Below are 13,270 nucleotides of genomic sequence, written 5' to 3' on the forward strand. Positions count from 1 at the left end.
GTAGATGCATGTCTGCCATGGTTAAATAAACTTTTATCTTTATTAGGGAGTGATATAACTTTGATATACTCTGGAATTTACACCATCAAGGCCAAACAAAAAGCATGCCATAAATAATAGCTACATGAAACCACCTCCACTTTTCTTTCTTTGGAGTCAAAGATCCACTATATATAGGTAGACAAAAATATATATGTGACTAAAACACACAAAAATATATATGTGACTAAAGATCCACTATATATAGGTAGACAAAAATATATATGTGACTAAAACACACAAAATCATGTAACTTAATCCATTTATATCAATCAAGACACATTCAAACCAAATTCCAAGTTTATCCAAACAAAACAATGATAAAATATTTAATATATATATCCTTTATTAAGCCTTTCCTGCAAGGCTCTCAATGTCCTTGAATAAGGTAAGATAAAGAAGAGGTTTAGAAAAAAAAACATGACTTTTAATTCTATGAATATTAAAAAGTAACTATATTATATCTTACTGTCTCTTTCATTCATCTCACCAATTGATATGTGGGAACATGGAAAACCACAATAATCCATCATATCAAGTAGAGGTAGTTAATAAAGCTTTTGGAAGAGTAGCCACATTCTGGAATCACCACAATTATCCATCACATCAAATAGAGGTAGCTAATAAAGCTTTATATCCGTTAAGAAGAATATGCTAGTCCAACTCTACACATTTGGAGGATTGATGCAGCTTGGATGGCATTGCATCTATGAGAAGGATAAAATGTGGTATTACTCCACATTGGACAGAAACAACTCTACATTGGACAGAAACAACTCCAACCTAGGACCATCACAATAATTGTGAGATGTTAGAAACATGTTTCATTATCTTATTAGACTTAGGACCATGGAAATAATGGAGATGTTTAGAAACATTATTCATTAGTGTATTAAACTTTGTAAATTGAAGGCTTCAAAATATAATTAGAAGTCATACATACCCAAGATACAAATAAGCCACATTATCTTCTTACGTTGATTTTGGAGATTCTTCGATTGATTTTTCAACCACTATTTCTGTAGACACTCTTGGATGGTATAAGTTGTTGCTTAGGCACTCTTGGATGGGATAAGTGCTCAAACCCCATGAGGGAACATTGACCCCTATAGGAATAGCCTTTGATAGCTACATATGTCCATGAAACCTTCATAAGCTCACCTATGTTTCTTCATCACGTAACTTTGTCAACACTGAACCATAACGTCTTACCTTGAGTTTGAGAAGATTGTTTTCTTCCTGAAGAAGAGCTTCCTATAATCAAAAAATTTAAAAACAAAAATGCAACACACCACACAAATTACTTTTAAGATTTTCAACAAAATCCACATCTTTAATTACTTTCAATATTTTCAACAAATTTCACATGATGTTGATGCTCTCACAATGGACCACATTGACTCACCCACTCATGTCACTCAAGTCACACATTTAAATCATGCTCATTATGAAGCATTCTTAGAATCTCATGCACTTTCCTAAAATCTCATCCACTTAAGATCTCTTATGAATGCCTAGCAGTGCTCATCATCATTGTCACAGTTGTTGGGGACGTTCAAAGTATCACAACTACCATTTTTTGAGGTAGATAAGGAAAATTAGAAATAGAATATACACACTTCTTTGAGCTGGCACCCAATGAGGGTATGGTGATTCCTACTCAAAACAATATCTTGTATATAGAGTTTAGTGGGTATGTTGTGTTAGGTAAGTCTTATAGTACCTCAACTCCTCATAAGGCAATACTTGGTTGTTTTATTGCTCTTAACTAGTTTGGCAAGGTAATGCCTTGCTGGGTAACCAAGGCATTATAGTACCTCAACTCCTCATAAGGCAATACTTGGTTGTTTTATTGCTCTTAACTAGTTTGGCAAGGTAATGCCTTGGTGGGTAACCAAATCACTCTAACAATTGTGAGAGATAAGTAATGATAAGTGTTTCTATGTTTATGTCTATGGGTGGCATTCTAAGGCCATGTTAGTCCTTGGCTTAGAAAACAAGATAAAATACAAAAAGTTGTTTTCCAATAAAAAAATATTAAGTACTCTAAATGCTATTATCTAGAGTGAGTCATCCCCAAAAGTGTTGTAATCAAATTAAGCCTAGAGTGAGTCATTCCCAAAAGTGTCGTAATCAAATTAATCCTACCAACCAGGAACCTTAGAGCATCTAGAAGCTACATGCTAGCATAAATCATTCCTAAAAGGAGCATAATCAAAGACCAAGGATGCCTTTTAGAATTATTAACCACATACTGGTTTTTTTAACTAGCCTTAGGCCCAGGATCCTCTTGTAATTACCACTTTTCACCACCCATAGTAGGCGCTTTTTATCTGCTTGTAGGTTATGCCACCGCGCAGAGAGGAAGCACCTTGTCAGGTTTTGAAACAAGGACCTCCTAGTCCAAGGCATACACCTTCACCATTTGGGCTATCCCCTCATCGACTACACATTGGTGTTTTAGAAAAAATATTTAATGGGATAATTCTTGGTGAAAAATATAGCTTGGACAATATGCTTATAAAAGAAAAGTTTATAAATCTGCATAAAATGGATCTTCTTAAAAATTCCCCCTAAGAGAAATGAAATGGATACAACTTAATATAATTTTTTTTCTATTTTAGATTTCCAACACTCATGCCATATGAAGAAAGAATATGCAACACACTGAGAATGTAACATAGTTGGACCTAAGGTTGTTTTGCACTCTTTTCTATATAATATTTTTTTAAATACTATTTATTTCATTAATGCTAAATTTATATTCTCTATCTTTTTACCCATGGCATATGTATGATATATGATGGTCAAGTGTTATTTACCATCCAATATACAAGTTAGAAGGATAGGAGCCTTAAAGTTTTAATTTTGTTGTTTTTTTTAACTCTTATTATGCCTATTATTCTACTATAAATATGTAGATTCTTATTATGTCTATTATTAGAGTACACAATTATTACTAACTTGTTTCTATTACAAAGCTATTCATTAAAACTCTCTTTGGTAAATTTATAATTCAAATAGAAAAACATGTTTAGATATTAAATCAAAACATATCAGAGACTAAAAATGATATCTGTCATCTTATTATTGTTTATAAATCTTACCCTTTCACAAATTTCTTGAGCTTTTTCTTCTAATAGTTGCACCTGTTTCATTGAATAGAAAACTAATAACATTAAGAAAATATGATTTTTTAGCCATTTTGAATAATATTTTCAAAGAACAAAATTGTAGTAAAATGTAAACAACACGTACCATTCTTTCTCTTATCTTGTCAAGTGCAATATCAATTCTATTTTCAATATCTTCAATCTCACCAAGATTCAAGGGCATGATATTCTCACCCAACATGTAGCTGTAAAAGTGTTAAGAACAAGTGTCACATGATTTTTAGAAAAATTGTCACATGCAGTAGACCCAATGTATACTAGAAGTTTTAGCACTGTTGAGTGAACTTTCAAATCTACAAAGTGTACCTTTGGAGATCATTTAAGTAGTCTATTTTCTCATGTGCTATAAGAGCTTTGCGCCTCCAATACTATTTGAACAACCATTACAAATAAATGAAGATTACAAAGTTATTTAAATAAGAAATATAAAAAAGATATTGTGTGAGTTTATCTACATAAACAGAGTTCTTAATGATCTACTACTTGTTAAAAATAAGAGGGTTGCTTAATGGTGGAAAAATGGACTAAAAACTAAGCTTAAAATAATATTCACATAGTTGTTTCTCATATCCATGGTACGAATCTATTTGTACAGAACGGTTCCATACGATATCGTACTCTCTCATAATGTATGAACTAAACTTTGAATCTCTAACCTCCCTCTCTCTCTCTCTCTCTCTCTCTCTCTCTCTCTCTCTCTCTCTCTCTCTCTCTCTCTCTCTCTCTCTCTCTCGTGCTCTCTATCAACTCTCAATCCTCTCTCCCCCCTCTCCCAAGAATGTCTCTCTCTCCCCCCTCCCTCTCTCTCCCTCAACTTCTCAATCCTCTCTCTCAACTTTCAGTCAAGCCTCTCTCTCTCTCTCTCTCTCTCTCTCTCTCTCTCTCTCTCTCTCTCTCTCTCTCTCTCTCTCTCTCTCAACAAGTGTTAAAAACCCTTATTTTATCGTATAGTATCCCAAAATTTCATATCCCACCAAAAATTCCCGTACAATACAGTACCGTACATCGTATTTTTGTACCGTAAAAAATATGAATTCACATAGAGTAACTCACACAAAGTGTTGATTAGTATTAATAATAATGAGATTAACCATAATGAATAAGACTAAGCACTATGATTAACTCATAAAGACAAGAGAACAAGGGTAGAGTGCACAATGGATGGTGAGCACAATACAGGAAAGCCTGCTCTTGGGAGATAAATTTGAGGAAAATTTGGACAGAACAAACCTAGTCAAGAAAAGAGAAGAGATTGAAGCTAGAAAGAAGCCGATGTGCAATGGTAGAGCAATCGAAGAAAGGATGTAGAAGTGCCAACTAGAGCCAATTATAGCCCAAAGCAACAGAAGCGTCTCGAGAAAAGAAATGGAAGGAATCCAGATAAGAAAACTGACAAGAAAAAGTGAGGAAAAGGAAAGGGAAGCAAACGAGGAAGAAGAAAGAATGTATAGAGGTCAAGGCATGTCAACTAACGAGGAGAAAAGCAGCAACTCTATGAAGGAATATCTACCCTTTGCACACTTGAATGATTTCAAGGCTAATATATACCCTTATAAAATCAATGCAAGTCCAAGTTCCACTACCTATATAATAATCCCATTTAAAGCAAAAATGTTATTTAAAAAAACATGTTTTAGATTAGTGATTTGAGCTCTCAAATGATGTTCATTGTAGCACATTGGGGACATATCAGCACTTCAGCAGCGTTTTGGAAGGGGGAATGTCGTGGCTTTTAATACTATTGTGAGTAGTGCTTTTTCACTGCTCAGTAGCACTTTAAAAATGTTGTTGAGCAATGCTCAACAATGTTTTTTTGTGCTGCTGAGCAACACTTTTTCATTGCTCAGTAACATTTTTAGTAGAAAAAACACTTACAGTGTAAAAAAATAAAATACTACTCAGCAGCATGACCTAGAAAAAATACTCTCGCTTTTTTTACCTCTGCGTCGATTTTATCATTTGAATATTCTAACCTTCATGCCTTGGGTTTTCTTGTAGGTTTATGTTTAGTCTATCACTTCTACCTCTCCTACCCTATTCTCCTCAAGCTCAAGCAAGGTATATCTTCTCTTTTCCTTCATCTCCTATATAAACAAGTTTTCCATGAAAGCTTTCTTGTAAGTATTTTCCTTCTCTTTCCTCTCCTTTCCTTCATCTCCTATGCAAACAAGCTTTCCATGAAAGCTTTCTTGTGAGTATTTCCCTTCTCTTCCCTCTCTTTTAAGTTCTTCTTTTATTATATGCATAAAACCCAATTTCTATGAAAATAACACTTTTATATAAAAGAAAATCCTTTTATGCATCTATTTATGCATAAAAATCAATTTTGATGAAACTAACACTTTTATAATAAAAAAATTTTTTATGCATAAAAATCCATTTTGATGAAATGAACACTTTTATAATAAAAATCCATTTTGATGAAAGTAACACTTTTATAATTAAAAAAATTATTTTATGCATCTATTTATGCATAAAAATCAATATTGATGAAAGTAACACTTTTAAAATAATAAAAAATCTTTTATGCATGATTTTATGCATAAAAATCAATATTGATGAAAGTAACACTTTTATAATAAAAAAATTCTTTTACGCATCATTTTATGCATAAAAATCAATATTGATGAAAGTAACACTTTTATAATAAAAGAATTTCTTTTATGCATTTATTTATACATAAAAATCAATATTGATGAAAGTAACACTTTTATAATTAAAAAAATTTCTTTTATGCATTTATTTATGCATAAAAATCTAATATTGATGAAAGTAAAACTTTTATAATTAAAAAAATATCCAATATGCATCTTTCTATGCATAGAATTTAAATCTAATGAAAATCACACTTTTATGAAAAAAAAATAATCAATATGCATCTTTCTATGCATAGAATTTAAATCTAATGAAAATCACTCTTTTATAATTTAAAAAATAACCAATATGCATCCTTCTATGCATAGAATTTAAATCTAATGAAAATCACTCTTTTATAATAAAAAAATAACCAATATGCATCCTTCTATGCATAGAGTTTAAATCTAATGAAAATCACTCTTTTATAATAATAAAAATAACCAATATGCATCCTTCTATGTATAGAATTTAAATCTAATAGAAATCACTCTTTTATAATAAAAATATTTCTACTATGCATTTTTCTATGCCTAGAATGAAAATAACACTTTTAGAATACACAAACGATGGGGATTACTCTTTTTGAATAGTAAAAGGTAATACTTATTTCACAAAATTTAAGAAAATTTTGTCATAACCTCCTTTGTATGGCTGACCATTTTTTAAATTTTCCTATTCTTAATTTACTTAAAAATTATCCCCAATTTGTTTAAAGCATTCTAAACTAATTAAATTTCACTTTTAAAAGAGAAACAATATGAAAAGTTTAATTCAAACAATTTGATTACTTAACTAGGATAAAGAAGAGCTGAATTTAAGAATGAGAGAGGGGAAAAGCCTTTCCAGCAAGGCATAGCATCAGATTATTGTTTTAAAGATAACAAAAATTAGAAAACCATTAAAAGAATAAGAAAAAGTAGGATTTCTAACTTACATGAAATTTTGGGAGCTTTCCTTTGGCTTAATGGTTTGAGGGATCTCTTGTTTGCAACAAGAGTGGCCACCAATTCTTTAGAAGAGGGAATGGTCAAAAACTAATGAATTATTAATAAATTCACAGTTTTTGGCTCTAGGGAGGAGGAGTAGAGTAACAGTGCATAAAACACTATTAAGCTTCAACAAAGGGGGAGGCTTCTATTTATAGGAAAAAGTAAGCTTCTAAACAAGCAAACTGATTCTAGAATTTTCCAGATCAGTTTGGTCAATTTTTGACCATTTTTTGGTCAGTTTAGCTTACTTTTTGGAACTAGACTTGAATTAGGAGAGAGGAGAGATGAAATATCTCAATTTTTGGAAATTTAAAACTCCACCACACACATGTGAAATAGGGGCCTCCTTCATGAGGGGGAATCCCCACTCTAAGTGTCAAAAATTCATTTTTTTAGTATTTCCTTTGGTCTCCTTAGTCCACTCTTTATCTTATGTAAGTATTTACTCATTTTTGGGAGAATTTTCTTTATTACTTCTATTTATCTCCTCCACACATTTGGATGAATCTGATTGGCCCCTCAAAACCTTAGTTTAGAATTTTCAAAAAATCTGGACCCCTAGGATAAGGCCTTTTGAACAATTAATTTCTAATGCACCTTCTGAAAATCTTTTTAAACTTCTATTTCGAGGAAATTTATTTTCATAAGAAGATATATTTTTTCATCCAAAAATATCTAAAATCTGAATAACCTCTCTCTAGAATATTTTCTCTCTCTAAGTCAAAATAGGTAGAATAAAAATCTTTTATATTTTTGGAGAGGGATTTGATTAGAGGAGAAGATACTGGACATCTTGAGGGACTAGGGAGGAATCTTAAAAAATAGATGTGATAAGATGTGATATGAATCCGATAGATGAGAATGAATTGAGAAAAGAAGTAATGAGAATGAGAGGTAAATAGATGTGATATGAATCAAATAGATGAGAATGAATTGAGAATAGAAGTGATGAGAATGAGAGGTAAATAGATGTGATGAGATGTGATGTGAATGAGATAAATGTGAATGAATAGATGAATGTGATGTCATATAAATCAGGATGTAAATGAATGATATAGGATGTGAATGAATGTGATGACATGTGAATCAGGATGTAAATGAATGATATAGGATGTGAATGAATATGATGACATGTGAATCAAGATGTAAATGCATAATATAGGATGTGAATGAATGTGATGACATGTGAATTATGATGTAAATGAATGATATAGGATGTGAATGAATGTGACGACATGTGAATCAGGATGTAAATGAATGATATAGGATGTGAATGAATGTGTTAGCATGTGAATCGAGATGAAATGAATGATATAGGATGTGAATGAATGTGTTAGCATGTGAATCGAGATGTGAATGAACGATAAGGGACGCGAATGAATGTGTTAGCATGTGAATCGGGATGTGAATGAATGAGATGTCAGGTGAAATAGATGTGATAAGATGCGATGTAAACTGGATAGATGTTAATGTATGTGAAGTGATGAGATGTATGGGTAGATGCAAGTGGATTGATGAGTGGATGATGTGGATTGGTGTGTGTATGATGAGTGAATGATGTGGATCATGTGGATGGACGTATGGATGATGTGGATTGACGAGTGGATTGATGTGGATGATGTGGATGGATGTATGGATGTGTGGATTGATGTGTGGATGATGCGATTGGATGTGATTTGATGTGGGAATGATGTGATGTGATAGGGATCGATGAAGAAAAAAAAATTTATAGGAAGATGAGAAAAGATGGGGACTAATGTGAAAGGATGTGGAGTGAGAAGAAAAGATGGAAATATTGTTGGAACTCTATTTGTATGTGAAATCTATTTTTAAATAACTCTTTTATGTCAAGAATGTTGGGAAAGAATTTTGACCGTCTTGTGAATGAGGTCGTGGAGACCTATCTGTTAAAGTTGCAACTGCTGGATGGAGAGTCAACGGAGAACGTCTCACATAGCAAGGTCAGCCGAGGCCTTGACCAGCTTCAGTTTGATTTAAATGGTGAGCTTCCGGTATAGTCGGTGAGGGACCAAGGAAGCGGCCTATGAGTGAAGCGCTAGGTGACCTGCGAAGGATCCTAGAGGGTGCTGATCATACGGTGCTCAGGCTCTAGGTCGCCGAAGATACCCACAAGTACGTCGGAGAAGATATTGGAACAAGGAGTAAGAGTTATTTTCTGAATTCGCGCATGGATCTGGTTGATTGACCTTGCTGGTCCTCAACGGATGAGTCCATGGCTCTTTTATATGGATCTATTGGTTGATCTTGCTGATATTCAACGGACATTCCATCTGGATATTTTTTGTGACTATATTGCCAGGTACTATGAGCTAGGAACTATTGAAAAGGCCCTTGAGTGAAGGAATGAATTAGAAATTAGGATTCAACTGGATAATTAGAGGATTATGATCAGTAACACTATGGTTTCATTAAATGATTGTTTTAAAGATTGTTGAATCTGTGAAAAAGGCAAGTTTATATTGGGTGTGTAAGTGGTGTGACTAGTTTTATGTTGCATGAATATCCGGCTAAGGGGCATGGGAACTCTTTTCCCTAGTACCCGGGGCAAAAACTAACCAAATTCTTAATTGGATCCCATCACTACAGTGGTTGGGCGGTTGGCTAACCCATGGGACTGGATGGGATTAGGCTGGACTGATGGATCCCTAAATTGAGACTCAATTCTGTTTTGGTTCGATAGATGAAGTAAATCTCGAATAAAAATTGTTCTATGGAAAAGAATCAACGGCTGTGCCTCTCAATAAGGAAAAAAGCATTGGTCTCTATGATCCAAGTACAATCTTTTCCTTGATCTGACTATGAGACTTATTATGGGTTCGGTCAGATCAGTTCAGTTAGTTAAGGCTTTTGACTACGTTAGAGAAAAGTTATCCTGGAGGAATTGCCTGTGCTTTTTTCCAGGTAAGGGAAGTTTTTCCAGGTTTGGATTTGGAAGAACCGATGGATTAGTCTCTTGTCTGGATATCCGTGGGCGAGGCATCGAGTGTGGGACCCTGCCCCACGCAAAAAGTGCTACTTCCGCTGGCTAGCACCCCTGAATTCGTTGCGCGGTGGGGATAGGGATCCTACACTTAAGCAGATGCAAGCAAGCATAAAGGTGCCATAACTTAGTAATCACAGCCTGCATGGCTTAATCATCGCTCATAAGCCTCTCAGCGATCTTCATCTCTATGCACATCCCACTGTAATTTGGCATTAAAGAGCATCTCTGGTTGGCCTACTTTGGCATCAAAGAGGACATCTCTGGTTGGCCTACTTTGGCATCAACAAAGAGAACGTCTTGGGTTGGCCTACTTTGGCATTCATACAACCAAGTGTGAGTGGTGGGAGTAGGCATCAACTTATCATCAACAAAGAGCCAACAAAAAAACCAACAAAGCTAGCATACAGAGCCTTGTTCACGGGCGTAGGCATGACAATGATGTCATCATCTACAAGCTTTCCTTCAGTCTTCTTAGGCGGGTTTGTAGGTTCATCTTGATTTTAAACACACATCAGACCAAGCATCAAAATGTGGTGCTAGAATGTGGAGCAATCGGTCAACCAAACCGATCAAATGTTGTTTCACATTTTGTCCGAGGTGAGTAACAAGAATACCAATCCACTCTTACTACCTTAGCTATGTGATTAAGTCCCACAGTCTCAGTGAGCATACTATTTTCATCCGTACCAACCTGTATTTTCTGAATGGACACTTCAATGTCTTGAAGCGCACCATACCAAAGGTCTGCAACTCTTTATACAAGCTTGTCTCTCAAATCATCAAGTTGAGATCAAACTTCAAGAAGTCTTGGTTTACTAGCATTATCCTACTTGCACAGTTGCACCGTTCAGTGCAAGTAATTGAGTTCCAGATTGAGGCCCACACTTAAGATGCTTGATCTTCTGCTCAATGCCAGGTTTCCCTGAGGGTCCCTGATCAATGGCCGAGTGAAACACAGCAGTGATGGGGCAGAACCCGGTGCTTGCTCTGCTTCTACATGCCCACTTCCAAGGTGTGGAAGACAAGCGTAAAGATTGTGCTTCCAAGGTGTAGAAGACAAGCTTAAAGGTTGTGCTTCTGCAAATGGCTTCATTGCCTTGATTGATTCAAGGCTCAACCATCTTGGAGTGACTGCAGCACAGTAAGTAAGACTTCATTAGATGAAAGGTTGTGCTTTTGCAAACGGCTTCATTGCCTCGATTGATTCAAGGCTCAGCTATCTAACTGTGACTGCAACACAGTAAGTAAGACTTCATCACATGACTGCAGTATAGCAAGGCTTCATCACCTTGATTGATTCAAGGCTCCATCGCCTTGATTGATTCAAGGCTCAGCCATCTTGGGGTTACTACAGCATAGTAAGTAAGGCGTTGTCGCATTTAAAAAAAGATAGAAAAAGCAATGCAACTTAACAAGACAACAAAAAGAGAGAAAGCTTCATCGCCTAGGAGGCTCAACGCAGCTCAAAAAACACTCTACTTCCACCATCTCTAGCTGTGGAGAGCACAAAGAGGAGAAATGAATTGGTCACCATGAGCTAATAGGTGAGACAAGAAGAGGAAATGTTGGCTAGGGTTTCTAATCTTCTACTTTTGTCCACACCATTTCCCATTATACTGCCCATAAACCTCTTACAAATTATGTGATTTAGCATACATCCTTAGTGGCAAATCCTTAGTGGTATCTTAGAATAAGTGGTCTAAGGTTAGAAGACCCTTGTTTTACTTGATTACTATATGTATAGGTCAAGTAGGTGACTCCCTATTATAGTCATCACCTTTTATTTGAGTCAGGTGTGAGAGATCTTAGGAGAGGTGGAGTGATTCTAGGCCTCTAGGAACCCCCCTCTCATGAGCCTATATAAACAAGGCATTCTCTACTTATTCATTAGTGAGATGTGTGGAGAGAGTAGAGTCCATACTTTGTGTACTTGTTGCTTAGTGCTTAGTATACTAAGTGGTCCTTTGTGGAAATCATAGTCATAGGGGACGAAAGGGACGGCTGCTTGGAATGCAGGGACGGTGAATCAGGACAGAACAACGATGGGGATGGACGAGGATGGACGGACGTCCCCCACGATGCATCACTCACAGGGGATGGGGACGCCGGTGGGGGGTGGTAGAGAGCCGTTGCTAGCTGTTTTTTGCCGTTGCGCTCGTTGTTTTTGGCCGTTGCGCTTGCCGTTTCTAGCTATTTATGGCTGTTGGCTTGGCCTTGGGCCTTGGCCCTTGAGCCTTGACCCTTTGAGGCTTGGCCCTCTCTCTCTCTCTTGCCCTTGAGGCTTTCCTCTCTCTCTCTCTTGCCTATCTATATAAGAACAAGCCTCTACAAGGCTACAAGCACACACAACTCTCAAGGCTCAAGCTTTCAAGCTTCTTCTAGCTTCCAACTTCCAAGTTCCAAGCCTCTAGGCTCTCACACGAGGCCCGCGGGCTGCCGCCCTACTATCTAGATTCTAGAATCTAGACTCTCTCTCTCTCTCTCTCTCTCTCTCTCTCTCTCTCTCTCTCTTTCACCTCTCCCTCAACTTTCAAGCCTCTTGAGTCTTCCAACTTCCAAGCCTCTAGGCTCTAGCCTCTAGGCCTCTCTCTCTCTCTCTCTCTCTCTCTCTCTCTCTCTCATTCCTCAAGGACAACAGGATAGACATGGTGGGAGGAGGTTAACTACACCCCATCCGCTCATGGAGGTGGTTCTCGACCATGGGTATGCAAGCTTTGCCCGTACCGGCGAATGGGTGGCGCCGACAAAGTGCGAGCCCACCTTTTGCATGAGAGTGGGCATGAGGTGAGGATTTGCACGAATGTCACGCCCGAGAAGAGACGGGAACTTCTTGACAAGCTTAGCGTCTACGAAACGGTCGAAGCAACAAGGACACCACAAGTGGCCGTGGATCCCTTGACGATGGGGAGAGGAACTCAAGCCTCTGCAATGGAGTCATGTGGTGGATCGGGATCATGCACACCATCACCTTCACCATCAAGTCGGAATGTTACTCCATCCACGACGCCGGCACCCTCCATCTCCACGGCCTCTCAAAAAGCATTACGTGGCCCACGGTGACAATCTACACTTGGGGAGAATCGGAACTCCAAGTTGAAGGAGGAGGTGGATATGGTGGTGGCCCGCTTCTTCTTCCACGACCACATTGCCTTTCAAGCCGGCTAGGTAAGTGCAATCGATCATTGCCAATTCATCATTCATGTTTTCATCATCCTAGTCCCCTTCTCATTAGTAAATTACTTTCTTGAATAGGTTGGAATACTTCAAGGTCATGGTTAAGAAGATTGGGGAGTATGGCTCAACCTATACGCCCCCCTCATCCAAGAGCTTGCGCACTACATTGCTCGAGAAGGAGAAGTGCATTGTAGAGCAAGCGGCCGACAACACAAAACGGCAATGGGAGAGGAACGGAGTCTCCCTCATTGTGG

General features: G+C 36.9%; 1 protein-coding gene across 1 annotated transcript in view; it reads right to left on the reverse strand.

The window, feature by feature from the left end:
• Positions 1 to 513: 513 nt before the first annotated feature.
• LOC147604133 (uncharacterized) overlaps positions 514 to 13,270 on the reverse strand; it is a 32,009-nt gene continuing 19,252 nt past the window's right edge. The window contains exons 2-6 of the mRNA XM_086795420.1: positions 3,298 to 3,397; positions 3,147 to 3,188; positions 1,252 to 1,293; positions 983 to 1,167; positions 514 to 822 (exon numbers count right to left, since the gene is read on the reverse strand). Of these exons, the coding sequence (XP_086651546.1) occupies positions 1,012 to 1,167; positions 1,252 to 1,293; positions 3,147 to 3,188; positions 3,298 to 3,397 (340 nt within the window). The 3' untranslated portion in view covers positions 514 to 822; positions 983 to 1,011. The remainder of the gene's footprint in view (positions 823 to 982; positions 1,168 to 1,251; positions 1,294 to 3,146; positions 3,189 to 3,297; positions 3,398 to 13,270) is intronic.

Source organism: Cibotium barometz, chromosome 62 (genome assembly GCF_041138505.1).
Source record: "Cibotium barometz isolate CiBa-2024 chromosome 62, ASM4113850v1, whole genome shotgun sequence".
Taxonomy (NCBI): domain Eukaryota; kingdom Viridiplantae; phylum Streptophyta; class Polypodiopsida; order Cyatheales; family Cibotiaceae; genus Cibotium; species Cibotium barometz.